Raw genomic sequence first — 27059 nt, 5'->3', positions numbered from 1 at the left:
CATTGTCTAGCTATGTTGATTGTAATAGGACTTAGGTGTGTTTCAATCTCATTTAAATAAAAATAATAATAGTAATATTTTGTTCTTCATTAATGTTTATTCATTATCTCAAAATGTATACTATGATGCCAGTTAATTCTCATGATATGATTTGATGGTTGCTTGCCAAAGTGGACATCAGGTTTGCATAATTATTTTACTCTTTGCATATAATATATATTTTTACTGTTTTGATTTTCAGAAAGTTGCATTACAAAAAGATGATGGAGAGTTTGTATATTGTCTCATAAGAAGCAGAAATGACCCTAAAGCAACTTATGATCCATATGACCTTCAAGCAGTTTCTACAAATATGGCTAAACAAAGTAAAGAATATTGGACTGTTACAGCTTCATATATATCCAAGGTAATGCAACTTTTTTCCTAGCTTAGAATTGTAAATAATTTATTACCTGGTTCACTTCTGTATCTAACTCTTTCTGTACTTGCTTTCTTGCAGCAAGTGTATTATGTTGTTATTATTATTATGTTATTATTTTGATTTATTACCCGCTGTTCACCTCAGGTCCCAGGGCAAGTCACAACAATTTAAAATACAACATTAGAAACAGCTTAAAATAAGTTACAATCACAAGAGTAGGGTGGGTCTTTATAAATGCCAGTAATTCCAATAATTACATCTAAAATAGTAAATTAATAACAAAAAGTGGACAAACAAAAAGATTAACCAACAACTAACAGACCCCAACAGACAAATATCCTCTAGAATCGAGTCTAGAGTTTGAAGGCCGCAGTGGAAAAATCTTTGTTCCTTGCACTGACATTCTAACTTCCCTTGACAAAAGGCACTTGGTACAAAATCAAATTAATTTGCCAAAATTGCAATGGTGGTTCATACAGGGAGAAACTGTCCTTAAGGCACAAGCTGTGAAGGGACAACAAAACTTTTCAAAAGCAAAATGCCAATGTTTCAAGGACACATGATGTAATAGTAATGGGGGACTTCAGTTATCCTGATTCTGTTGGGAGACAAATTCTGCCAAATACGGCCCTTCCAAGAAATTCCTGACCTAATAATTTTCTTCTACAGAAAGTGGAGGAAGGAACTAGAGGATCAGCTATCCTTGACTTGATTCTAACCAATAGAGATGACTTAGTGGATGAAGTGGCACTTAGAGGAACTCTGGGGGAAAGTGATCATGTTATACTTGAGTTCTTGATTTTAAAGGACGCAACAGCTGAGAGTAGCCACACTGGTACCCTGGACTTCAGGAAAGCTGATTTTAATAAATTCAGAACAATTATAAGTAAGGTTCCATGGCAAGTGAACCTAATGAGAAAAGGAATCCAAGATGGGTGGAAGTTTCTAAAAGAAGAAATTCTAAAGGCACTGTGGCAAAAAAAATCCAACAAAGAAAAAGGGTGGAAGACAGAAGCAGCAGCAAATGTGGTTTTAGAAAAATCTTAAGAGATGACCTGAAAACAAAAAAGGACACATTCAGGAAGTGGAAGGAAGGCCAGGTCTCAAAGGAAGAGTACAGACAAGCAGCATGGAATTGCACGGATGGTGTCAGGAAGGCTAAAGCTGAGAATGAGCTAAGATTAATGAGGGATGCTAAAAGCAACAAAAAAAGCTTTCTTCAGGTACATCCATAGTAAAAGACCCAGAAAAGAAATGATGGTTCAGCTACTCAATGAGGATGGCAAAATGATAACAGATGACAAAGAAAAGGAATAAGTGCTCAATTCCTACTTTGGCTCAGTCTTCTCCCAAAAGAGGGTCTCTTATCCTCCTGGCAAACATGAAGTTGAAGGGGCAGGATTGCAGCATGAAATTGATAGACAAATGGTCAAGGAATACCTAATCACTTTGAACAAGTTCAAATCTCCAGGGCCCGATGAACTGTATCCTAGAGTTTTGAAGGAATTGGCTGAAGAACTCTCAGAACCACTGTCTATTATCTTTGTGTGGAGGATTGGTGAAGCACCGGATAACTGGAGGATGGCTAATGTTGTCCCTATCTTCAAACAGGGCAAAAAGGAGGAACCTGGGAACTATAGACCAGTCAGCCTGATATGAATCCCTGGGAAAATTGTGGAGCAGATTATAAAGTGGTCTATCTATAAGCACCTTGAAAATAATGCAATGATTACTAAAAGCCAACATGGATTTATCAAGACCAAATCTTGCCAAACTAACCTTATCTCATTTTTTGATTGGGTAACCTCCCTGGTAGACTGATATTTATTTATTTATTTATTACATTTAAACCCCACCTTTCTTTTCATGATTGAAACCCAAGGCGGCTTACATATGGCTCCCAGGTGGTCTCCCATCCAGGCACTGACCAGACCTGATCCTGCTTAGCTTCAGCAGGGAGCCGGCCTTATATGCCTTCAGACCATAGCCTGGGACAACTCAGACCATAGCCTTCAGACCATAGCCTTATATGGACATAATATATCTCTACTTCAGCAAAGCTTTCAACAAAGCTAGCTAGCTAGACAAACTGGAACAGGTTCAGGGGAGGACAACAAAGTTGATCAGGGAACTGGACAGAAAGCCCTATGAGCAAAGACTGAAATAACTGGGTATGTTTAGCCTTGAGATGAGAAGACTGAGGGGAGATGAAATGAAATGAAATGAATCTTTATTGCTCAGAGCCATAGGTTACCACAATTAAGCACATGTAAAAGGAAAGTACAAAATACATTTTAAAATACAAGTCATATTTTAACAAAACACAGTTCAACGACATACAGTAAAAGAACAATACATTTCAAATAAAATTTCCTCTCCCAAGCGAATGATACCCTGACCCACCCCATGTCTTAGGGCTTATCCAAACGGAGCAGGATAATCCACGGTTTCCATATTCGGTTTGTCATCTGATAGCCCTCACTTTGAATTTTAGTTCGCTCTTTCCCAATTAAAAAAAAAGTTTTTTTGCACCTGCACACGCAGCGGTAAGACCCCTACATTCTTTTTGCTTTTTCCAAGCTCCGCCTCTAAAACCTCCCCCTATCAACCAATTGGTCAGCAAAAAAATTAAGTATGCTCCTCTCCCCTTTTGCAACGAAGCACAATATGGCTGTAAAGGAGTTCTAGCCTGGGAAGGAAAGGCTGCTGGTCAGTTTCACGCCTGCCTTCGGAGAATGAAATTAACAAACTTTATGGAGCAGGCTTGAAACCGACCAGAAGCCCTTTTCTTGTTTGCATTTGCGATATTACACTTAAACGAATGTCTGCTTTTCTGCCTTTATTGATATTTAAGGAGATACACACACTGGCAATGCACTTATTTCTCCAAAAAAGCAAGAAACGTGTCCCCCCCCTCCTTCTCCCTTTCCTTCCCACGGAAAATGAAATTGACAAAGCTTTCCGGAGCAGGCTTGAAACTGACCAGAAGCTCTTTTCTTGTTTGCATTTGCGATATTACACTTAAACGAATGTATGCTTTTTTGAAGCAAAAACCTCAGCAAGTAGAATGAAATTGACAAGGCTTTCGGAGGCAGGCTGAAACCTACCACCCCCCCTTTCTCGCTTGCCGTGCATTGCAGATCTCACCCAGAGCAGCTGCCCAGTTTGCAGGCTGGCAAAAAATAAAATGCATCTGCGCAGTAGTTGCAGACCCCCCCCAACACCCCGCCATTGCGATGATTGGTTCAATTTTCCCGGGCTTATTCTCGCACATGCGCAAAAGTGCAGATACGTGATTGGCTGGAATGAGGAGAAGGGGCAAGGGGAAATGCCCAAGAACCGCCCATCTGCTGTAAAGTCCGCAGTATTGCATCCTAACTCCTGAAGGCACAGCGGATGATTCCCGATTTTAAAGAGCAAATTGCATTTTTGCAGGTATTGCAAGGAGCGGATTTAACCCGCGAAAATGCGTAACAGTGCGAGACATCATTTGGAAGACCGAAAAATAATGAACACACATAGCGGGCGTGTCACACATTTTGCAGTTGTCTGGATGAGCCCTCAGTGTATATCTCGATTTAGTATATATTCAACAAAGCTAGCTAAGTGTGGGCTGTATGGAATAACTCTCAGGTGGATCCACAGTTGGCTATAGAATTGTACTCAAAGAGTGCTTATCAGTAGTTCCTTCTCAAACTGGGGGGAGGTAACAAGCGGGGTACCGCAGGGCTCAGTCCTGGGTCCAGTACTCTTCAACATTTTTATTAATGACTTGGATGAGGAGGTGCAGGGAGTGCTTATCAAATTTGAAGATGATACAAAATTGGGAGGGATAGCTAATACCCTGGAAGACAGAAACAAAATTCAAAGGGATCTTGACTGGAGCATTGGGCTGAAAACAACAGAAGGAAATTTAAGAGGGATAAGTGCAACCTTCTACACCTAGGAAAAAGAAACCAAATGCACAGTTATAAGATGGGGGATACTTGACCAGCAATACTACATGCGAGATCTTGGTATTGTTGATCACAAGCTGAATATGAGCCACTTGTGGCTGCAAGAAAAGCAAATGCTATTTTAGGCTGCATTAACAGAATTATAGTTTCCAAATCGCATGAAGTATTAGTTCCCCTCTATTCAGCAATGGTTAAGCCTCATCTCATTTTAAGAAGGATGCAGACAAACTGGAACAGGTTCAGAGAAGGGCACAAAGCCCTATGAGGACAGACTGAAAGAACTGGGCATGTTTAGCCTTGAGAAGAGAAGACTGAGGGGAGATATGATAACACTCCTCAGATATTCGAAAGGTTGTCACACAGAGGAGAGCCAGGATCTGTTCTCGATCATCCTAGATTGCAGAACATGGAATAATGTGCTCAGTATGCAGGAAAGTAGATTTCAAGTGAACATCAGAAAAACCTTCCTAATTGTTAGAGTAGTATGACAATGGAACCAATTACCTAGGGAGATAATGGGTTCTCCACCACTGGAGGCATTCGAGAGGCAGCTGGACAGCCACCTGTCAGGTATGCTTTAACTTGGATTCCTGCATTGAACAGGGGGTTGGACTCGATGGCCTTATGGACCCTTCCCAACTCTACTATTCTATGATTCTCTCACCTTTACTTTTGCATGGAAGCAACATGTGTGAGGCACGTCCTCCAGTACTAGCCATGGATTAATCATAGGAACCCCACCCAGCATTCGGTTACCTATAGGACATCCCAGTTGGGGGTGTCCTTGTCCCCACTGAAAAAGGAACCATTTTATTCACTTGAAGGGTGTTTCTCAGGGGGCACTAAGTCACCACTAAGGCCCAACTTGGGATGCATAAGAACTTGGTGGTGGAGAGTAACTGTTAGTAGCGGAGAGCAAAAGTTCAGATAGTGACCATATCCTTTCAAGTTTTCTTGTTCAGATTTTTTCTATACCTACTTTTGTGTATACCTAATCTTCTGTTGCAAATTTTATTCTATTGTAGTAATCTTGTTTCTCTTGGGATAATTATACTTTCAAGCTTGGCCAAACTGACACTCCATGGGAGGGGCTTAGAGAGTTCTTGGAGTGTTAACTCTTTCCCGCATTAAGCAACAGGAGTGTAAGAAAATAGTTACTTGGTGGTGTCCTAGTACCCCCTGAGAAACAACCTTCAGGTGAGTAAAATGGATCCTTCACTCCTGGCGCACCCAGTCAACTCTTTATGGCTAAAAACGAAGATGGGCTGGGGTCAAGGGGGCAGGTGGTCAGCCACACTTCTTCAGACCGCTTGTCCACATCCTCAGGCTGCAGTAATTGAAACTGATGAAATACAAATGGAACAGATAGTGCTTTGGATCCCTCCATTGGACTTGCTCTAACTGTGGCGTCCAGCTGTCTCCAAATCGGAGTGGTTTTGCCCCTAAAATGCCTTGCAAATCATTACAGTGGGCTTCTGGGGGTTTCAGAGTAAGTCTATTCACCACTCAGGAAAGGTCTGCCAGATGGTTACTTGGGGATTGCATGGTGACCAAAACAACTTGATGCAACTTCATAATCATGATCGTAATCATAATCATAATTTATATCCCATCCTTCCTCCCAGAAGGAATCAAGGGCAGCAAACAAATGACTAAACACTCAAAACATCTATAAACATCATTAAAACAAAACGTCTTCAAAAAACCTTAAGAACAAAACTTCTTTAAAAATCTTTAAAAAAATCTTTTTTGTAAAATAAAATTAAGAATATCTTTATATACAATTCCAGCAGAGATAATCTAATCACCAACCCTCTTATTTCATTGCATGGAAGTCACTAGCATACCAAAGCAACCTACACGCTCCATAGCAATGGCAGGGACACTTAGGAGTTTTCTGTCAGTGCTCAATGCATCTTACCATTCCACAGTGTGACAAGATCCTCAACAAGAGCACTGTCCATGTCAGCCGGAATGCCCGAGAGCATTCAGGAATTCATATAATTCTATTAATCTTTGAGGAAAAACCATCTGAATGGATTCCCCACCCCTTCATATTGGAGCAGGTATTTTCTGCTGAGACCTCACCAGGGAATGGTCCATCAATGCACAATGAGTCCCCCGATCAATGGAATATTATCATTTTCCACAGGTAGACTGCCATCATGTGGGTAGTACTGCCATCTAGCGTCCGAAGGCAAGAATGCACTGAAGTCAAGACCTGGGGCATCAGGCCCCTCCCACTTCCAGGTCATTCTTGCCTTCGTCCGAGGCGTTTGGATACCTGCAATCTTAGCTAAGTTCTGTATTTTTCTAGTTATAGAGTGTGTGGGGTTGTTTTTTATTTTTTCCCTCTCACTCCCCCCTTTCCTTCCCTGAGTTTTTTGAGTGTGTGCGATTTATTTTTGTTCTCATTTTCTGGGGTTTTGGGGCATTTTTGTGCTTTCTCCCCCTTACCTCTCTTGTTGGAAGCAGTGGCGGCTGTTTTTTCTCTTGCTGGGGAGTCCGCGGCTGCGGCTCCCCCCTTCAGGTGCAGCGCCAGGCAGCCTGCGTCTGCGTTTTTCGCCCTTTCTTTTGACCAGGAAGCCTCCCGCCTGTCCTCTCTGCTTGTTTTGGCGGTAATTCACTTGCGGCCAGGAGCCTGCAGCTGCGGCTCCCTCCTTCCTGCAGATTCGTGTCGGCGGCACCCTGAGCCCCGCGATCGGTGGTGGTGGCAGTCTATTCCCCCCCCGACCTGGCTCGGCCTTGCGGCTTTTTTCCTGCCCTCAGCTGCCTTTCCTAGCCCCTTTTTGCGGCTGTTGCAGCCCATGCAGGTCGCCTCCCTTCCTTTAACCGGCAGCGTTTCCTCCTGGCTGGCCTCTTCAGGCTGCAGGTGACCTTACTTGTCCGCCATTGCTCCTCCTTCTTTTGCAGACCACCATTTTGTTTCTTAGTTTTTCCCTCTCTTTTAGTGGACGCCCTTTTTGCCTTTGTGACTTCCATTTGTTCTGCCTTTTCCCCTCCCCTCAGGGCAGAACTTTAGTGAGTTTATTATTTTATTATTCATTTAACACCCTTTCTCATAGCAGCTGTTCTCTGCCTTCCATGCTGACCATAGCAGCTGCTTAACCTGCACTTGCTGTATTTAGGCGATACCGCACCTTCCCCATTGTGTTTGTGTATCTGGCTGCGTTGATGACATCCTGAAGCCAATCTACCTGTTTTGGTGCCTAGCCTGGACAGTGCACAGTAGCGATACCGCACCTTCCCCATTGTGTGTGTGTATCTATCTTTGGGCCATACTATTTTTAAAACCTTCCTTGGCACCCTGGTTTGGACAGTGCACAGTAGCGATACCGCACCTTCCCCATTGTGTGCGTGTATTTAGCTTTGGGCCACACTACACTGCAATTTTGTCCTTGGCACCTTGATTTGGATGGCGTATAATAGCGGTCTTGCACCTTCCCCATTGTGTGCGTGTACTTAACTCGTGGCTCAGACTACATCAAAATTTATTTTTGGTGCCCTGATTTGAACAGTGCAGCAGCAGTACTCCTCCCATTTTTGGTGCCATAGTGAATCTAGCCTATTTTTTCTCTTGGCACTTCAGCCTGCACTACACATCCTGTCTTTTTATCGCCTCACTGCACGGGAGTGATACCGCACCATCCACACTGTGTGCTTGTATCGGGATCGCAACATGGCGGATCTGCAACCAGAGGCAGTGCAGACCTCAGGAGCAAGTCAACAGTGCAACGCCCTCGCGCCACTCAAGGCATCTAAGCACAAGCATGCCAAAGCTACTGCCAAGACTAAGCATCTGTCCACCCACAGTGCTCCCAAGCGGGCCCGCTATGTCTCCGCCCCAGCCTTGGAGGAGCCTGCTCAAGAGGCACTACCTGCTCTGTTTCAATCCCCTACTGGGTCATCAGAGGATGAATTTGAAGGTTTTCCCAGTAAAACATCTCACCTCTGATATTCCTCCGGCTTCTCTGCCTCCACTGGTGCAGCCACACCCGCCTCCACAGGAGCACTCTGTACCTTCTGACCCCTCTACAGGGTTGCAGCTGACCCCAGAGTTCCTGGCCCAGCTAAGAGACGTACTCAGGTTCCTCTCCCAAGCTCACCCTCAGCCTCAGGCACATCTCTTACCTCAGCCGGCAGCTACTCGGCAGTCCAGCTCTACACGGCTACCCAGCTGTCACGATGAGGCCTATCCTTCGCCTAACCCTTTCGACATCTCTAGAGGCAGGCTTGGTGGCGAACCCTCAGGCATGGATGACTATTCTTCCTTTATACAGGCAGACCCTGACAAATGGAGTGGAGACTGATCTGGAGGAAGACTTCTCCTATCGGCTCTTCAACTCGGCAGATTACGTTCCCCTCTGCCGTTGAGTGATGGACACTCTCGGCATTCAACCTGCACAACCACAGCCTACTGCTCCGCCTGTGAAAGGTGCCAGAGTTCTCGAGTCTCCCAGGTCAGCGGATCACTCTATTCCTGTGCTGGATACCATCAACAAGCTGGCCACGTCGCTTCTCGCCATTAGCCAACAGACTCTACAATTTGGCCCCGGAATGCATGGCTTTTTTAAACATCCCTGGAGTGGACCAACCAATTTCAAACTTGGTCTCTAGGTCCCTCCTTCTGAAAGAAGGAGATTCACAGTTCAAGGACCCCTGGAAAGACGGCTGGACTTTGCACTCCGTAAGACTCACGAGACCGCCGCCTTCTCCATCCGGGTCTCCGCTGCTGCCTCGATTTTCTCAAAGGCCTCTATGATGTGGCTCGATGACCTTTTGGACGATCCCAATCCGGATCCAGCCACACTGCGAAAAGGCCTAGTCAAGTTACATAAGGCAGCAACATTCGTGGCGGACGCCACCTTGGACGCCACCCACCAAGGAGCACGGGCCCTGGCCGCGGAAGTAGTAGCTTGAAGAACTCTTTGGCTTCGGCACTGGGATGCTGCCACCACTGCCAAATCCAACTTGTCTATGGCTTCATACTCAGGGTCCCTGCTATTCGGGGAGGATGCCCTTAAAGCGGTCTTCATCGACCCCAAGGACAATTGGAAACCTACCTTAGCCACAGTCAGGAGAGATGACCGCAGACCTTTTAGACGGTTTGCCCCATATCATTCCTTCCAGCCCTTTCAGGGGGCGCGGCCTGGGGGGCGAGGCTAAGATGCCCGAACTTACGATTTCCGCTCCTCCAGGGCACCCTGGCCCAGACAGCGCTTCCAGGGCAGAGTCCAGTACCAAGGCCAACAAGCCCCATCTTCCGCATACGGCAGAGGAGCTCGTCAGCACAGGCAGTTCTGACGCCATACCTATTGGGGGCAGGCTACTCCTCTTCGCAAGTTCCTGGCTTGCCTTAACACAGGTCTCCTGGGTCAGAAGCATCTTCCTCCACGGATACAACATAGAGTTCTGGTTGACACCTCCGGACAGATATTGTCCCTCTCCCGTCTCCAAATCTCGTGGGAGGGTCATGCAGGATGCCTTACGTCATCTAGACATAACCTCAGTAGAACCTGTACCACTAGCAGAAAGGTCGCAAGGCGTTTACTCCGTTTTGTTTGCAGTTCCCAAGCAAGACTCTTCGTGGAGGGCAATCTTAGACCTCAAATTCGTCAACCACTTCGTCAAGTATTGCTGGTTCAAAATGGAGTCACTGGCGTCTATTCTGGAAGCACTGCAACAAGGGGATTTTCTGGCATCCATCAATCTGAAAGATGCTTACTTCCACATCCCGATCTGTCCTGCCCACAGACGATTCCTAAGATTCTCGTTGAGCCAGCACCACTTCTAATACCGGGCCATGCTGTTCAGCCTTGTGTCGGCCCCACGAGTGTTTACCAAGGTGATGGTCACCTTGGTGGCCTTCCTCCGCCTACAAGGGGTCCATATTCACCCCTACTTGGACAACCTTCTTCTTCGGGCGCACTCCAAGGACCAGGCCAACAGACAGCTCCATTACATCCTGGAGGTTCTCAGATCTCATGGCTGGCTAATCAACATCGAGAAGAGTAATCTAGAGCCAACCCAGCAGCTCCAGCTGGGGGCAATACTGGACACCACTCAAGCCATGTTTTTTCTGTCTCCAAAGCGTATTTCCACCTTTCTAGGCATGGCAACATTACTGACGCAACACTCAAAGGCGGATGTCATGTTTCTGGCAAAAGTTCTTGGGACCTTAGTCTCCACCATTCACATCGTTCCGTGGGCATGACATCACACTTGACCTCTTCAATGGGCCCTCTTACCTTTTCAAGAGGACATTGCCAATTCCAACCATTGTGTGATCCAGCTAGAACCATCTCTGCAAGCATCACTTCGCTGGTGGACAATGAAAATATACCTCAGCAGAGGTACTCCATTCCGGGAGCCAGACAGAGCCATAATAACCACAGATGCCGGTCTGACTGGCTGGGGAGCCCACTGCAATTCCGACTTTGTCCAGGGCGTGTGGTCCAGAGCGGAGCAACGTCAGAATGTAAATTGGCTGGAACTCAGAGCTGTCCACCTGGCCCTTCGACACTTCTAGCCGCTATTGTCACTGCAGCATGTGCTAATCCGAACAGACAACACATGTGCAAAATCACATTTGAACAGGCAGGGGGGGAACAAGGTCCCGAGCCCTCCAGGCAGAGGCGACCCGAATCTTTGACTGGCCGAGACCCATCTACTGTCAATAAGAGCAGAACATCTCAGCGGGGCGCTGAATGTGACCGCCGATTGGCTCAGCAGGCAGCATGTGAGTCCAGGAGAATGGAAACTTCATCCGGCGGTGTTCAACCTTCTCCAGCAACAGTTCGGCACTTTCTCGGTGGATCTCTTCACCTCGAGCCACAATTGCCAGCTGCCTCACTACTTCTCGAGGTACCTGGAACCGACTGCAGAATCAGTGGACGCGCTGACAGCACCCTGGCCAGACAGTCTCCTCTACACTTTTCCTCCAATATCCCTCCTGGGCCGGACGTTGAGGAAACTGCGGCACGAGAGAGCTCAGCTTCTCCTCATAGCCCCGTACTGGCCCTGCTGTCCGTGGCCAGGCCAGACCTTCTCTCCCAGGGACCAATCTGGCACCCTGACTGAGTCTGACGGCCTGGCTTTTGAATGGAGGCAGCTGAGTGCAGCAGGGGTGCCTCAAGGTGTGGTTGATACAATCCTAGCTTCTAGAAGACCGTCAACAACTCGCATATACCAGAGTACTTGGCTCGTCTTCTCCACCTGGTGCATCTCCAAGGGCTTCCTTCCTTCTCAAGCCACAATACAGCAGGTTCTACAGTTTCTATATAGAGGGCTCAGAATGGGACTAAAACTGAACACCTTGCGCCGTCATGCCTCCACTATCTCCTCAATCCTGTCTGTCTCCTCATTGGCCGTGCCTGTGGGCTCTCACCCGCTCATCAAATGTTTTTTGAGAGGGGCCGCCTGCCTTTCTCCGGCTGTGCGTCACCATTTTCCTTCCTGGAGTCTCTTGAAGGTCCTACAAGCCCTACAGCGCCCTCCATTTGAACCCCTGGCTTCAGTTCCCCTCTGACTGTTGTCCTTCAAGGTCCTGTTCCTGGTGGCTATAACATCGGCGAGGAGAGTCTCAGAGCTGGAAGCCTTGTCATTGGCCCGCCATCTCTGCATATTTCATAAGGACTCAGTAGTATGGCGGCCAGACCCATCCTTCTGTCTCAAAGTCAACTCAGTGTTCCACTGTAACCAGGACATTGTGCTTCCGTCATTCTGCCCCAAGCCAGTCCATCCATTAGAGAAGGCCTGGCACTCGTTAGATGTTATCAAACTATACCTCTCTCACACCCAGGACATCAGGCGAACCGAGTCGCTGTTTGTATCCTTTCACCCTAGGACCTTGGGTAAAAAGGTCTCCAAATCCACTTGTGTGTTTGTATTGCCTTGAGTTATGAGTCCCTTAACCTTCCTGTACCTCCTAACATCATGGCCCATTCCACCAGATCAGCAGCCACTTCGGCTGCTTTCACAACCAACGCAGCCCTGGCAGACATTTGTAGAGCTGCGGTTTGGTCTACCCCAAATTCTTTCGTAAAACATTATAACATTGACCGTTACGCTTCTACTGACGCTTCCTTTGGGAGGCGTGTCCTGCAGCAGATCCTTTCCGACTAATAATCAGTGGTGGTCCCTCCCTATTGAGGGCTGCTTTGGTACATCCCACATGATGGCAGTCTACCTGTGGAAAATGATCCATTGGCCTCACCTGAAGGGTGATTTTCACAGGTAGACTGCCATCATGGCCCTCCCTTTCGGAGGATATCGGGGGATTTCACACTGTAATATTATTGATGTTCAGGGGTTTTTCTATTTGGCACTGTTTAGTTAAGTCAAGACCATTATACTCCTGTTACGTTGCATGCTGTTCTCTGTTATTGTACAGAGCTGTGCTTTTCTTTTCCTTGCCGGTAGGCCCGTTGGCCTTTTGTACTTTTCAGATATGCCACTCCGGACTTGTCACAAATGAACTGGAAGTGGGAAGGGCTTGACGCCCATGACTTCAGTGCATTCTTGTCTTCGGACGCTAGATAGCAGTACTACCCACATGATGGCAGTCTACCTGTGAAAATCACCCTTCAGGTGAGGCCAATGGATCAATCTGGCCTGTGCAAAATACAGTTTGAGGGTATGTCTAGCCTCGTGTGTTGAGCCATTGATATACTAAGACAGTCTCATGGTTGTGTTGGAGACCATGAAGTCCTGAGCATGCCCATTTGAGGCAGCCTTAGCATAGACATTAACATTTCCAAACACCACTGTGAAAGGGTTCTCCAACACCTTATCTTAGATTACATCTGCCAGCTTGGTTAAGGACTTTATAGTACATTGGGTGAATGGTACACTTTCAAAATCCCCATTCTGTCTTTCTGGCCCAACACCACAATCCCTTTAACCCAGACACAGTGTCAATATCCTGGTGAGGGAGATGGATGTTTTATGGATGATCATGACTTCTCTTCCATGCCCTTCTGACCTGGAATGGTGGACACAGCTGGGTTAGCACAGGGCCACCAAACTCATTTGTCCAGGTCTCAGTTATACATGCCCTTTCATCCACTATCAAATCATGGATGGTGAATGTTTATTCTGGATAGACCTAGCATTTAACTCCACCACCACCACTAGGAGGCCTGGAGGTTGTCTGACAGGCATTCCCAGATTTTGAGATACAGTGGGCAAAGCAGAGAGGGCAAGGACTTTGATGTAATTAGGCCCCACCCTCACCCATGTATATCTTTGCCCACCTCTGTATCTTCCCTTGCTTACCATCATAGGATTGGCAGTATTACTCCCATCTCCCCCTGTCCCTAGCCTAGACACATAACTTCCCTGGGCCATCTCTAGTAAACCACTGGAATACAACAGAAATTAGTGTCAGGGGACATCAAACTAGGAAACATGTACAAAAATATTGGACATGACTCACACTCCAGCTGCCACCTGGAAAAAAAACCCAGACCACTGTCCACTGTTTCTCATCCAGGTAAGGCACATTTCCATGTTGGATTGGACTCTTACTATAGGGGCATGCAACTACTTTCCTCTAACATAAAACAAACGTTTCTGAATTACAGAATCAATAATTAGGTTTTCAGGCAACATGATAGCATACTTATGGCTGGCATTCTTATTTCTTATTAATCTGGCATAAAATTAAAATAGTGATAACTGATGTGTTTGCTTACTTACTTTACTTTTATAATTCACCAGCACCCTCTAGAGGTAAGAATAAAGAAACTTCACAGTCCAAAATAAGCAGAAATAGTTAATCTTTGAACTTCTGAAAGTAGTTTTGCTTAATTTTTCTAGTTTACTTCAGTGTGTGGAAAAGAAGAGATGGAAATCACACCAGTAATGGAGTGGTTGTATGAAAGGCAACTTTATTATGCATTACGAAGCATCGATATATGTTTTAATTTCAGGTAAGGGTTTATATTATATTATAAATAGTTATTGGCTGGATCAATATACATCCCAATTCCAAAGAAAGGGGATTCCAGGGAATGCAGTAATTATCAAACTATTGCCTTTATGTCCCATGCAAATAAAGTAATGCTCAAGATTCTACAACAAAGGCTCTTACCATATATGGAGTGAGAAATGCCAGACATTCAAGCAGGATTTAGAAAGGAAGAGGTACTAGAGATTACATCGCAAACATACGTTGAATAATGGAATGGACCAAGGAATTTCACAAGAAAATCACCCTGTGCTTTATAGATTACAGCAAAGCCTTTGATTGTGTAGATCATGAAAAAATATGGAATGCTTTAAAAGCAATGGGGGTGCCACAGCATCTGATTGTCCTGATGTGCAACCTATACTCTGGACAAGAGGCTACTATAAGGACAGAATATGGAGAAACCAATTAGTTCCCAATCGGAAAGGGTGTGAGACGGGTGCATTTTATTACCCTATCTGTTTATATACACAACATATACGGAAACTGGGTTTGACCAAGATGGTGTGAAAATTGGAGGGAGAAATATCAATAATTTAGATATGGAAACCAGTAATGATTTGAAATGAATGCTAATGAAAGTTAAGAGGAAAGCACAAAAGCAGGACTACAGCTGAATGTCAAGAAGACCAAAGTAATAACAGAAGATTTATGTAACTTTAAAGTTGACAACAAGGACATTGAACTTGTCAAGGATTATCGATACCTTGGCATAGTCATTAACCGAAAGGGAGACAATAGTAAAGAAATTAAAGGAAGGCTAGGACTAGGGAGGGCAGCTATGAGAGAACTAGAAAATGTCCTCAAATGCAAAGATTTATCACTGAACACTAAAGTCAGGATCATTCAGACCACGGTATTTCTTATCTCTATGTATGAATATGAAAGCTGGAAAGTGAAAAAAGCGGATAAAAGAAAAAACTCATTTGAAATGTGTTGGGGGAGAGCTTTGCAGATACCATGGACCACGAAAAAGACAAATAATTGGGTGTTGGAACAAATTAAACCAGAACTATCATTAGAAGCTAAAATGATGAAACTGAGGTTATGCTACTGTGGACACATAATGAGAAGACATGATTCACTATAAAAGACAATAATGCTGGGAAAAACAGAAGGGAGTAGAAAAAGAGGATGACCAAACAAGAGATGGATTGATTCCATAAAGGAAGCCATGGACTTGAACTTACAGGATCTAAACAGGGTGGTTTACAACAGATGCTCTTGGAGGTCACTGATTCATAGGGTCACCATAAGTTGTAATCGACTTGAAGGTACATTGCAACAACAACAGGCTGGATCCAGTAGTGTACTTCTTCTTTCAGAAGGGTGTTTTCTGATATAGCATAAGATCTTTCCATGAAAAGAGAAAGTAGAAATCAAACATTGTTCTTCACCTTGCACAAAAGTGTTTTACACAGCTTCTTCCATAAAGTCTCAAGATGTGTGCTAGTAACTGACATTGCACAATTTCTCCTGTTCTGCATCTGATTAACCCATCACAAGTACTTCCTAACCACAGTGGCACATAATGTTTCCCTGCAGCTCTTGCCCAACAGTTTACAGAACAATTATTATTTATTTATTTATTATTATTTATTATTATTATTATTTATTTATTAAATTTATATACCGCCCGACTAGCGATAGCTCTCTGGGCGGTGAACATAAAATAGTATAAAAATACAATGAATAACAAAATAATATTAAAATACAATCAACAATACAATAAACATTATTAAAATTAGATCAATGTAACTTAAAATGCTTCAGAGAATAGGAAGGTTTTGACCTGGCGCCGGAAGGAAAGCAGAGTCGGCGCCAGGCGTACTTCCTCAGGGAGACTGTTCCATAGTTCGGGGGCCACCACTGAGAAGGCCCTAGATCTTGTCATCACCCTCCGGGCCTCCCTGTGAGTTGGAACCCGGAGGAGGGCCTTCGTAGCAGAACGTAGTGCACGGGCCGGTTCATATCGGAAGAGGCGTTCCGCAAGGTATCGTGGTCCCGCACCGTATAAGGCTTTATAGGTTAATACCAACACTTTGAATCTAGCCCGGAAACATATTGGCAACCAGTGCAAGCTGGCCAGAACAGGTGTTATATGCTCGGACCACTTGGTCCTTGTCAGCAATCTGGCCGCCGCATTTTGCACTAGTTGTAGCTTCCGAACTGTCTTCAAAGGTAGCCCTACGTAAAGCGCATTACAGTAATCCAAACGTGAGGTTACCAGAGCATGTACCACTGATGTAAGGTCCTCTTTACTCAAATAGGGACGTAGCTGGGCTACCAACCGAAGTTGGTAAAACGCATTCCTAACCACCGAGGCTACTTGAGCCTCAAGTGAGAGGGAAGAGTCTAAAAAGACTCCCAGACTACGAACCCGGTCCTTTAGGGGGAGTGTAACCCCGTCCAGGACAGGGTATATATCCACCATCCAATCAGAGAACCCGTCCACCAACAGCATCTCAGTCTTGTCTGGATTGAGCTTCAGTTTGTTAACTCTCATCCAGTCCATTGTCGAGGCCAGGCAACGGTTCAGCAAATCGACAGCCTCACCTGAAGAAGATGAAAAGGAGAAGTAGAGCTGCGTGTCATCAGCATACTGATGACAACGCACTCCAAAACTCCTGATGACCTCTCCCAACGGCTTCATGTAGATATTAAAAAGCAGGGGGGACAAAACTGACCCCTGCGGGACCCCATATTGGAGAGCCCGCGGTGTCGAGCAATGTTCCCCAAGCACTACCTTCTGGAGACGACCCGCCAAGTAGGAGCGGAACCACTGCCAAGCAGTACCTCCAACTCCCAACTCCGCGAGCCTCTCCAGAAGGATACCATGGTCGATGGTATCAAAAGCCGCTGAGAGATCAAGGAGAATCAACAGAGTTACACTCCCTCTGTCTCTTTCCCGACATAGGTCATCGTACAGGGCGACCAAGGCTGTCTCAGTGCCAAAACCGGGCCTAAAACCCGATTGAAATGGATCTAGATAATCAGTTTCATCCAATAGCGCCTGGAGCTGGCCAGCAACCACCCGTTCCAAGACCTTGCCCAGGAATGGAACATTCGCCACTGGCCTGTAGCTGTTAAAATTGTCTGGGTCCAAGGAAGGCTTTTTCAGGAGTGGTCTCACCACTGCCTCTTTCAGACAGCCCGGGACCACTCCCTCTCGTAAAGAGGCATTTATCACTTCCTTGGCCCAGCTACCTGTTCCATTCCTGCTAGTTTTTATCAGCCAGGAGGGGCAAGGATCCAGTACCGAAGTGGTTGCACGTACCTGTCCAAGCACCTTGTCCACGTCCTCGAGTTGAACCAACTGAAGCTCATCCAACAAAACAGGACAAGACTGTGCTCCGGACACCTCACTAGGATCTACTGCTATAACTTGAGAGTCTAGGTCCCGGCGGATACATGAGATCTTATTCTGGAAGTGATCGGCAAACTGATTACAGCGGGCCTCCGATGATTCCACCCTGTCCGGAGGATTTGAATGGAGAAGCCCCCGGACAACTCGAAAGAGCTCCGCTGGGCGGCAAAGAGATGATTTAATAGTGGCAGCAAAATGATGTTTTTTAGCTGCCTTCACTGCTCCTACATAGAGCTTAGTCGAAGCACTAACCAGCGCATAATTGTATCCGTCGGGAGTTCGTCTCCATTTCCACTCAAGCCTCCTCCTATCTTGCTTCATCGCTCTCAGCTCCGGAGTATACCATGGAGCTGTATGAGCTCTACACAGGAGAGGGCGTGCAGGAGCGATCGTGTTTACAGCCCGGGTCATCTCCGTATTCCACAGAGCGACCAGGGCTTCAGCAGGAGCGCCAGTCCTATCAGCCGGAAAATCCCCCAGAGCCCTTTGAAAACCTTCAGGATCCATTAGTCTCCGGGGGCGGACCATTTTAATAAGTCCCCCACCCTTGCAGAGGGAAGAGGTTACTGAAACACTAAACTTCAGCAAGCAGTGGTCTGTCCATGACAAAGGGAGTGTTGTAAAACTCCCCACATCCAGATCACTTTCCCCATGCTCAGTAGCAAAAACAAGGTCTAGAGTGTGCCCCGATACATGTGTTGGACCACTAACATATTGAGACAGCCCCATGGCTGTCATGGAAGCCATGAAGTCCTGAGCCGCGCCAGACAAAGTGGTCTCGGCATGAATGTTGAAATCCCCCAGTACTATTAGTCTGGGGGACCTCAACAATATATCCGAGACCACTTCCGCCAGCTCAGTTAGGGAAGCCATTGGGCAGCAAGGTGGGCGGTACACCAAAAGGATTCCCAGCCTGTCCCTCTGGCCCAACACAAGGTGTAAACACTCCAGGCCAGTAACTGAATGAACATGGTGCTTGGTGAGTGAGATGGAACTCTTATAGACGACAGCAACCCCACCTCCCCGACCCTCAGATCTACCATGATGCTGGACCAGGTACCCCGGTGGGCAGAGCTGAGAGAGACCAACTCCTCCCTGCTCACCCACCCAGGTCTCGGTTATACATGCCAGATCGGCTGCCTCATCCACAATCAAATCGTGGACGAGGGAGGTTTTATTATATACCGATCTGGCATTTAATAACAGCAACTGGAGATCTGAGAGTTGGCTGATAGGACTACCAACGACCTTGCGGGTGTGGGAAGGACCGGAACAAGGCACAGCCACAACATGTCTGGACCGCGTTCCCCTTACCTGGCACATCCTTCTCACAGCGCCATACCTTCCTTTGCCCGTCACTACGGCAATTGGGGCCCCCTCAAGTCTCCCCGCCTGATGGATAAAACTCTCTCTGAAGCACATAATACAACTAAAATATACAACAATTAAACGTATAAAAACAGCTATATATACAGCCATATATACAGCATATAAACTTTATTTCTCCTGCAGGGCCTGGGTCTCCCAGGCCACCTCAGCCAGCCGGCTTATGTATCCCTCCAAAGAGGGACAGGTGGTAAGAATCAGTCCTGGCTGGCTGGGTACCTGGGGCCTGGTCCTGCCAGGCAGAAGTCCCTCTGGGAAGGGTGGTGGAGGTGGTGGTCCCGCAGCAGCAGCAGCACAGCAGCAGCAACCTCTCCTTCCCTTGGGGCGATGCTTTCTTTCTCCTGCAGGGCCTGGGTCTCCCAGGCCACCTCAGCCAGCCGGCTTATGTATCCCTCCAAAGAGGGACAGGTGGTAAATCAGTCCTGGCTGGCTGGGTACCTGGGGCCTGGTCCTGCCAGGCAGACGTCCCTCTGGGAAGGGTGGTGGAGGTGGTGGTCCCGCAGCAGCAGCAGCACAGCAGCAGCAGCCTCTCCTTCCCTTGGGGCGATGCTTTCTTTCTCCTGCAGGGCCTGGGTCTCCCAGGCCACCTCAGCCAGCCGGCTTATGTATCCCTCCAAAGAGGGACAGGTGGTAAGAATCAGTCCTGGCTGGCTGGGTACCTGGGGCCTGGTCCTGCCAGGCAGAAGTCCCTCTGGGAAGGGTGGTGGAGGTGGTGGTCCCGCAGCAGCAGCAGCACAGCAGCAGCAGCCTCTCCTTCCCTTGGGGCGATGCTTTCTTTCTCCTGCAGGGCCTGGGTCTCCCAGGCCACCTCAGCCAGCCGGCTTATGTATCCCTCCAAAGAGGGACAGATGGTAAGAATCAGTCCTGGCTGGCTGGGTACCTGGGGCCTGGTCCTGCCAGGCAGAAGTCCCTCTGGGAAGGGTGGTGGAGGTGGTGGTCCCGCAGCAGCAGCAGCACAGCAGCAGCAGCCTCTCCTTCCCTTGGGGCGATGCTTTCTTTCTCCTGCAGGGCCTGGGTCTCCCAGGCCACCTCAGCCAGCCGGCTTATGTATCCCTCCAAAGAGGGACAGGTGGTAAGAATCAGTCCTGGCTGGCTGGGTACCTGGGGCCTGGTCCTGCCAGGCAGAAGTCCCTCTGGGAAGGGTGGTGGAGGTGGTGGTCCCGCAGCAGCAGCAGCACAGCAGCAGCAGCCTCTCCTTCCCTTGGGGCGATGCTTTCTTTCTCCTGCAGGGCCTGGGTCTCTGCCACTGCCAGGTTTTTCTTCGGTTAGCGCATCTATGGATCCACCCTAGTTACTGATGGAAAGAACTGTCAAGTTCAGTTTTCTCAGTTTCTCATTTTTCCAACCTGAAATTCAGTTCTCCACATTTCTCCGGTATTTGAGTGTTTTTGTTTTTTAAAAGTCCTCATGAAAATTCTTCAGTATTTTAATGAGCATTTGTCTTAATAAACAGATTTTTGTTTGCAGTTTTGACCAAAGTACACGTTTTTGCAAGCAATTTTCCCTAATATAATTAACCAGTGTGGATTTTAGGAGTCAAAAGGAAAGAAGAACCTCCCACTACTATCACTACTTTTAGAGTAACAACTTAGACTCATTAACAAAATTTGTCCTAAAGTAATTGCATGTTCCTTCTGTTCCTATTTCTTATATAGAAATCCGGACAGATGACTAAGGGTGCAATCCAATGTGTATTTATGCCGGGCTGGGGGAAGTTGGATGTGGCAGACCTCCAGCTCAGCCAGCAGGCTTCCAGCACTGCTGTGCTCCGCTGGCAGAAGCCCCTCATTCCAGCTGAGTCGTGGTGCTGCCAGTACCCTGCGAGCTCAGCCGGGGGTCCACTGGGGAAGTCCAGCCTGGTGGACGGAGAGCTGGTAGAACCATATGGATTCAGCACAGGCAGTGTGGTCTCTGCTGCCACCTCTTGTTCCAATCAGGAATTCCAGCAGGCGGAATCTTTTCATTTAAACCCTGCTGAATTAAATCTTATTGGAAGAGCTCTGATGGATGACATTTCAGCAGAACTACCTGCTTTTTGACAGTCTTTTCAAGTAGTTCCTGTACTAATGCAACAGTTTACACAATCACAGCAGGCAACAGGGAATAGTCAGTTGCCACCCAGTGTTGTAGTGCAGTGCTCAGATGGGTCAATCAAGTATGCCTGATGACGAGCAACAGGGGCTACAGACAGAACAAGTGAATGACTCACCAGATCTACATGATGTGGTCAGAGGGAGAGCTCGGGGGTTCAAGCACACAGACCTGACAAGCCAGGTGGAAGAGCAATCCACCTTGAGGCTTTTCCATAAAGGATGGCAGTCAACTCCTGATGTCTATGGAATTGTAAATTAACTATTTGATCTGAGTAACCCTCAATAGTGTCAGGTAGTCCCATGGAGGGTGTGACATCCACCTCATTTAAGGGGCAATGATTGGGCAGCAACTAATGGCAGCTGAGTTGCTGGAGACCAGGAAGACATGCTATATGAAGGAAGCGTGGCCTGGATGCCCTGGTCAGTTGAAATACACTAATTCAGCTTGGCAATCTGCAATCGAGCATGCAGCTCAGCTCCTGTCAAATGTGCAGCGTCCACCTCAAATGCAAATACTGGGGCTGCTTCATGTGTGTTATCTTCATCAAGTGATTAATTTGTGCGCACAAGCAATAGACAAGACACCCCCGTCGTTAAAAACAAAAACAACAAAACTGTGGTCTCTGCAAAGAAAACGCAAGGGCTATATCTGCTAATTGCCTACATTTGGATCAACTGAGTAGGACATACCTGAACTACGTCTGTTTTTGCAGCAGATAAGTTTGGCTGGAAGATGCTAAATCTCATGTGCTCGGATAAAGTGTCTTGAGTGCACTCGACAGTGCCATATAGTGGCACATTGGGTGCACTGCAGTTTTCTAATTCACAGTGCGTAGTTTCTCAGTCCAGCCACAGACAGGCTGGTCAGCTTAGTTATCCACAAATTGTTGATGCCAGGTCAGGGAAAATTATGATGATGATTATAAAATAAATAAGTAAAATAAATTAGTCTGATGCATAGTCAGGTTAGGAAAAAGCCATATCATGGGCATGATTCCGCTTCAGATGAGGAAGGGGTTAAGTTCCCAGATCAGCATGCAATTTCAAGGGGCCAGGGGGCAGAGTTCAGGGTGACTTTACAGGTTGTTAGATAGCCAGATGCTGCTATGAACACTGATTCCCTTGATCCTCAGGTGTCGCCAGATACTAAGGAGGTGGAAGGAAATAACTTCCTGGTACATATTGAAAAAGTATCTCACACGTTGTTAAGAATAAACATTTTATACATTTGTTTTGTAGAATGTTAGCAGCATTGGATCATCCTGACAAATTAACTGATCCCAAGCACAGAGTTCCAAAAGAACCTAGTACTAATCACAAGGTGATTCCAGTCCCCCTCCTAAGTAAAAGACTTAGATCTAATCAGACTAAAAGACTATTGATTTTGGCAAATAAATACTACTTTCTAGACCCAAAGCTGTCACTGCACTCTGTTGTAATGTGAGTAGTAGTTTCCATAATGTCCCATAATGGACAGTCCAGTTTATTGTCAGAGCAGCCTTTGCTGGCTTAGTATAACATTAGATCAGTTGAGGTTAGGTATGGTATGTCTAACCTGGTATGGGGTTAAGTAGATATCTATCAGAAACTGATCAGGCCACAGTGGCATATACTAATGCATTTTTTTTTGTCTGACAGATTGCCTTGGTGGCCATTATTAGCTTTATGAGCCTAAGACGAAAATGATAATGATGATAACACATATTAACGGGATGTCACTCAGTAATTATAGGTTTGTCACATAGGTCATTCAGGAGTGTTGCATGAGATTCAGCTACTAGGATCAATATCTGTTCCACTCCTAAAAGTTGCCAATTCAGGGTTATTTGGAACTGAGAATGTTCATACAGTGTTGCAGTTATAAAGACATGTCCATGGAAACTGTTAGGGTTTTCCCCTCAGAACACACCAGAATATTGGCCCTTTGTGAAGAGTCTGTTGGTTTCTCTAGAGGGCCAGAGGCATATAAGTAAATATCAATTGCTTCATGAGCGTCATGAGGATGTGAAGGTTATTTCTAGCAGATGGCCTTTTTGTTTGGAAGTATTTTCTGAGAATAACAGCACATATTACAAGTTTGATCTCCTGGAGAGGTGCAGTCCTTAATAGCTGAAGGAATGGATAATTACATATATCTTATCGATTTTTGAGGAGTTTAAGGGTCTCCTATAGGATGACCTTAACCATAACTATTAAATAGCAACAAATAAATAGAATACATATGAGCTTGTTTTTGTTTCACAAGTTTCCATGAGGCTTCACCAATATCCTCTGCAACAACATATTCAGTATTATCTTCTGCAACAACATATTCATTTTACCAGGGTGTTCAGTTTATTAGGTAAAGAACTGTTGGAATGGTACTGGTGTTCAATTCATTCTCTAGACTAGAGAGGACCAATGTCATTCTAGTTGCACCAGATTGACCGAGGAGACCATGGTTCTCAGAACTAATCAACCTATCTGTTGAGCCACTACCTCTTTGTCCAGATTTGTGGCTGCAGGAGCCACTATGGCACCTCGATCTGCAATGGTTGAGCTTAACTGCATGGAAGTTGAATGGAACGTAATGGAGAGCAGGGTGGCCAGTGGAGCTTGTAAGCACCATATCGGCATCTTGAAGACCTTCCACAATAGGAAACTATCAGTATACCTGGTTTGTATTTTGGCGATGGTGCAATAACCACCATGTGAGAGTATGTTATCTTTTTTAAATGATGGATTGAAGCACAGGTTTAAGCCCAATACCTTGCGGAGGAAAGCTTCAGCGTTTGCAACAGTGCTTTCTATCTCTTCATCTGAGTCACTGGGTGCTCATTCATATCTGAAACAATTTTTAAGAGGGGCTTCTCTGACTTCAGAGCCTGTTCGCTATTGGTGTCCTACATGGGACCTTCGCAAAGTGTTGTCAGCTCTCCAAAAAACCTCACAAAAAACACCTTCTGAAACTTTGAGAACTTCCACTCTGCGAATAATGTCTTTCAAGGTGCTATTCCTGGTGGCAATGATGTCAGCTAGACAGGTGTTGGAACTGGGATCATTTCCAGTAGCAAAACATCTCTGTATTTTCCACAGCGACAGAGTCATACTCTGAATGGATTCTGCTGTCATTCCAAAAGTAAATACAGCCTTTCACCGTCAGCAGGAGCTAGTGTTGCCAACATTTTGCCCATCACTACAGCATGCTTACAGCATGCTTGGCATTCCTTAGATGTGCGGAGAGCACGGTTTATATTAATAAGTCAAGATCAACAGGGCAGACAGATTTGTTATTCATTCTTACCACCCAATTACTCTGGGTAAAAAGTTGTCATCTTTTATTCTAGCAAGATGGATTAAGGGGTATATTGCTTTAGTGTGTGTTTTGCTGTACATCTCATTGCCACCAGGTATTGTGACATATTCAACGAGAGCAGCAGCTGCTACTGCAGCATATGCAACAAATGCACCTCTACAAGAGATTTGTCGGACAGCTACTTGGGCGAACCCCAACATTTTTACTAAACATTATAAGATAGACATTTACGCATCTGCAGAAGCAGCCTTTGGTAGGCAAGTTATCCAGCAGGTGCTGAAAAATCATTAAATGGTTATGTGCCTGCCCATACATCCTACTTAGGGGTGTCCTGGTGCCCAATGGAGAAGGAACTGTTTTACCCACCAGAAAGGTGTTTCTCTGTGGGCACCAGAACACCGCCAAGGCCCACCCTTGGATTCAAACAACAGTAAAGATTATAAAGAAAATGGGTGGAGACTAAAGGGTCCGTGAACAGACTTAGCAGTGTGCAATTTACGGTTGATTTAATATTGTCAATGTTTCTATTTGTGTTGTGAGATAATATTTTTAAGCTTGGTCAGACGATGAACTAGCCCTCTGTGGGAGGGGCTGTGGTGACAGTGTGTTGGAGTGTTAACTCTTTCCTGCCTCAAGCATTAGCAAAGGAAGACAATACCAACTTGACAGTGTCCTGGTGCCCACAGAGAAACACCTTTCTGGTGGGTAAAACAGTTCCATCACCACAAGTCAAATTATCACTGTGCTGGTGGCAGACCTAAGAGAATCTCATCAAGGAAGTTCCATCAACGCCCCTACCAGAATCATTCTGACCACAGATGCAAGCCTCCATTGTTGAGCCTATTGTCAAGGTCAGATGAGTAAAGGCACCTAGTCTCAGAAGCAGGCAAACCACAGATGAAGTGGCTTGAGCTGTGGGCAGTTCACCCAAGTCTGAGAGCATTTGCACATCTTATCCAGCAAACTTATACCTTAATTCACACAAACACTATGCCCAAGGTTCAGATAAACTGACAAGGAGGAATAAGATCAAAATCTCTCCATGAGGATGCCATGACCCTACTCTCTCTTGAGCTGAAATCTACCTGTCATCCATCACAACTCAGCACAGCTATTTTTTCTCTCTCATAGCGTTTTCACATCTCTTGAACTGGATGCCTCCCTTGCTAACCTGAGAAAGGAACATTGGTTTCTTATATGAATGGTCATTGTAGATTGCCATAAGGACACATTAATTGCTACATCTGATTTGACTGTTTTCATATTTTACTGAGCACAAAAGTTGCTGTTTCCTTCATTTGTTTTGGCTGCTTTGGGTCTTAGTTTTCTATTGTTTTTATTCTCTGGTTTATGGTAAGGAACTTTGTTCTGCTCTATGTTTGGCCAGAACAGAATTGAAAGAGGAGCCAAGGGAGAAAGCTCAAGCAAATCAGCCATATCCCTCCCTTGGGTGAATCAGTGGATGCAACCTTCTAAGTGGACATTTCTCGCTGCATGGGGTAGGAAACCTCCAACCCAAGGGCCAGTCTTGGTCAATTTGGCCTGTGAAGCCATCTTTCCCAAGCCATGCCCACCAGCTGATGGCACTGGTGATGTCAGCTAATGGGTGGGAAGACAGAGTTTAATCTTGCATTGGCTGTAGCAATCCTGTTCACAATAGGGAACAAAAAGATTGCAAAAAGCCTTTTGCAAGTCTCCCCATGTTTCCCCTTTCCCCTTCCCTGTGCAATCACACAATCAAGGCAGGAGGATTTAACCCCACTCAACAGCTGATGAATGGGGATTAAAGCCCTATGCAAAAGTGCCCTTTGAAGCAGCTTGCATACGTGAGCTACTTCAAAGAGCACTTTTGCAAAGGCTTTTAGACAGATCCTGCATTCCTCTTTGAGCTTCCGGATGCTATCTTAAAGGCTTTTGAAAGTTTCTCCCCTCCCTCTTTAAATCCCCAATCTCAGAGGCTTAAAAGGGAAGCATGGGGAGATTTGCAAAAGGCTTTTTGCAAGTCTCTGCCCTTAGCCTTTTAAGCCCTCATTCTCAGAGGCTTCAAGAGGAAGTGGGGGCAACTTGCAAAAGGCTTTGTGAGCCTTGACCCACTCTCCTTTTAAGCATCTGAGATCAGAGACTTACAGGTAGAAGGGGAGAGACTAGGAGAGCCCTTTGCCTTAGTCACCCTGATGGATGACCTTTATTGGGAGAAGGAGAGGGGGACTGTGACCCTGTTATTCTTACTTGATCTCTCAGTGGCTTTTGATACTATTGACCATGGTATCCTTCTGAGCCAACTTGGTGAAATAGGTATTAGAGGCACTGTTTTATAGTGGTTCTGATTCTACCTCAGCTCGTTTTCAGAAAATAACATTGGGTGATTGTCTTTCAGCCCCCTGGCAATTGTACTGTGGGGTGCCACAGGGTACCATCTTGTCCCCAATGCTGTTTAACATCTACATGAAGTCCTTGGGAATGGTCATCAGGAGATTTAGGGTGAGGTGTCTGCAGTATGCTGATGATACCCAGCTGTATTTCTCTGTAGCATCTGAGTTGGGATAGGCCATGCAAGCCCTGGACCAGTGC

At 46.0% G+C, this 27059-nt stretch overlaps 1 protein-coding gene across 1 annotated transcript in view; it reads left to right on the top strand.

Moving 5' to 3' along the window:
- Positions 1-27059, top strand: part of DNAH14 (dynein axonemal heavy chain 14) — a 472613-nt gene that overhangs the window by 20407 nt on the left and 425147 nt on the right. The window contains exons 4-7 of the mRNA XM_061626120.1: positions 242-406; positions 6309-6443; positions 8995-9285; positions 14197-14309. Of these exons, the coding sequence (XP_061482104.1) occupies positions 242-406; positions 6309-6443; positions 8995-9285; positions 14197-14309 (704 nt within the window). The remainder of the gene's footprint in view (positions 1-241; positions 407-6308; positions 6444-8994; positions 9286-14196; positions 14310-27059) is intronic.

Source organism: Rhineura floridana, chromosome 4, assembly GCF_030035675.1.
Source record: "Rhineura floridana isolate rRhiFlo1 chromosome 4, rRhiFlo1.hap2, whole genome shotgun sequence".
NCBI lineage: Eukaryota > Metazoa > Chordata > Lepidosauria > Squamata > Rhineuridae > Rhineura > Rhineura floridana.
This window is presented reverse-complemented; position numbering and strand designations above follow the sequence as displayed.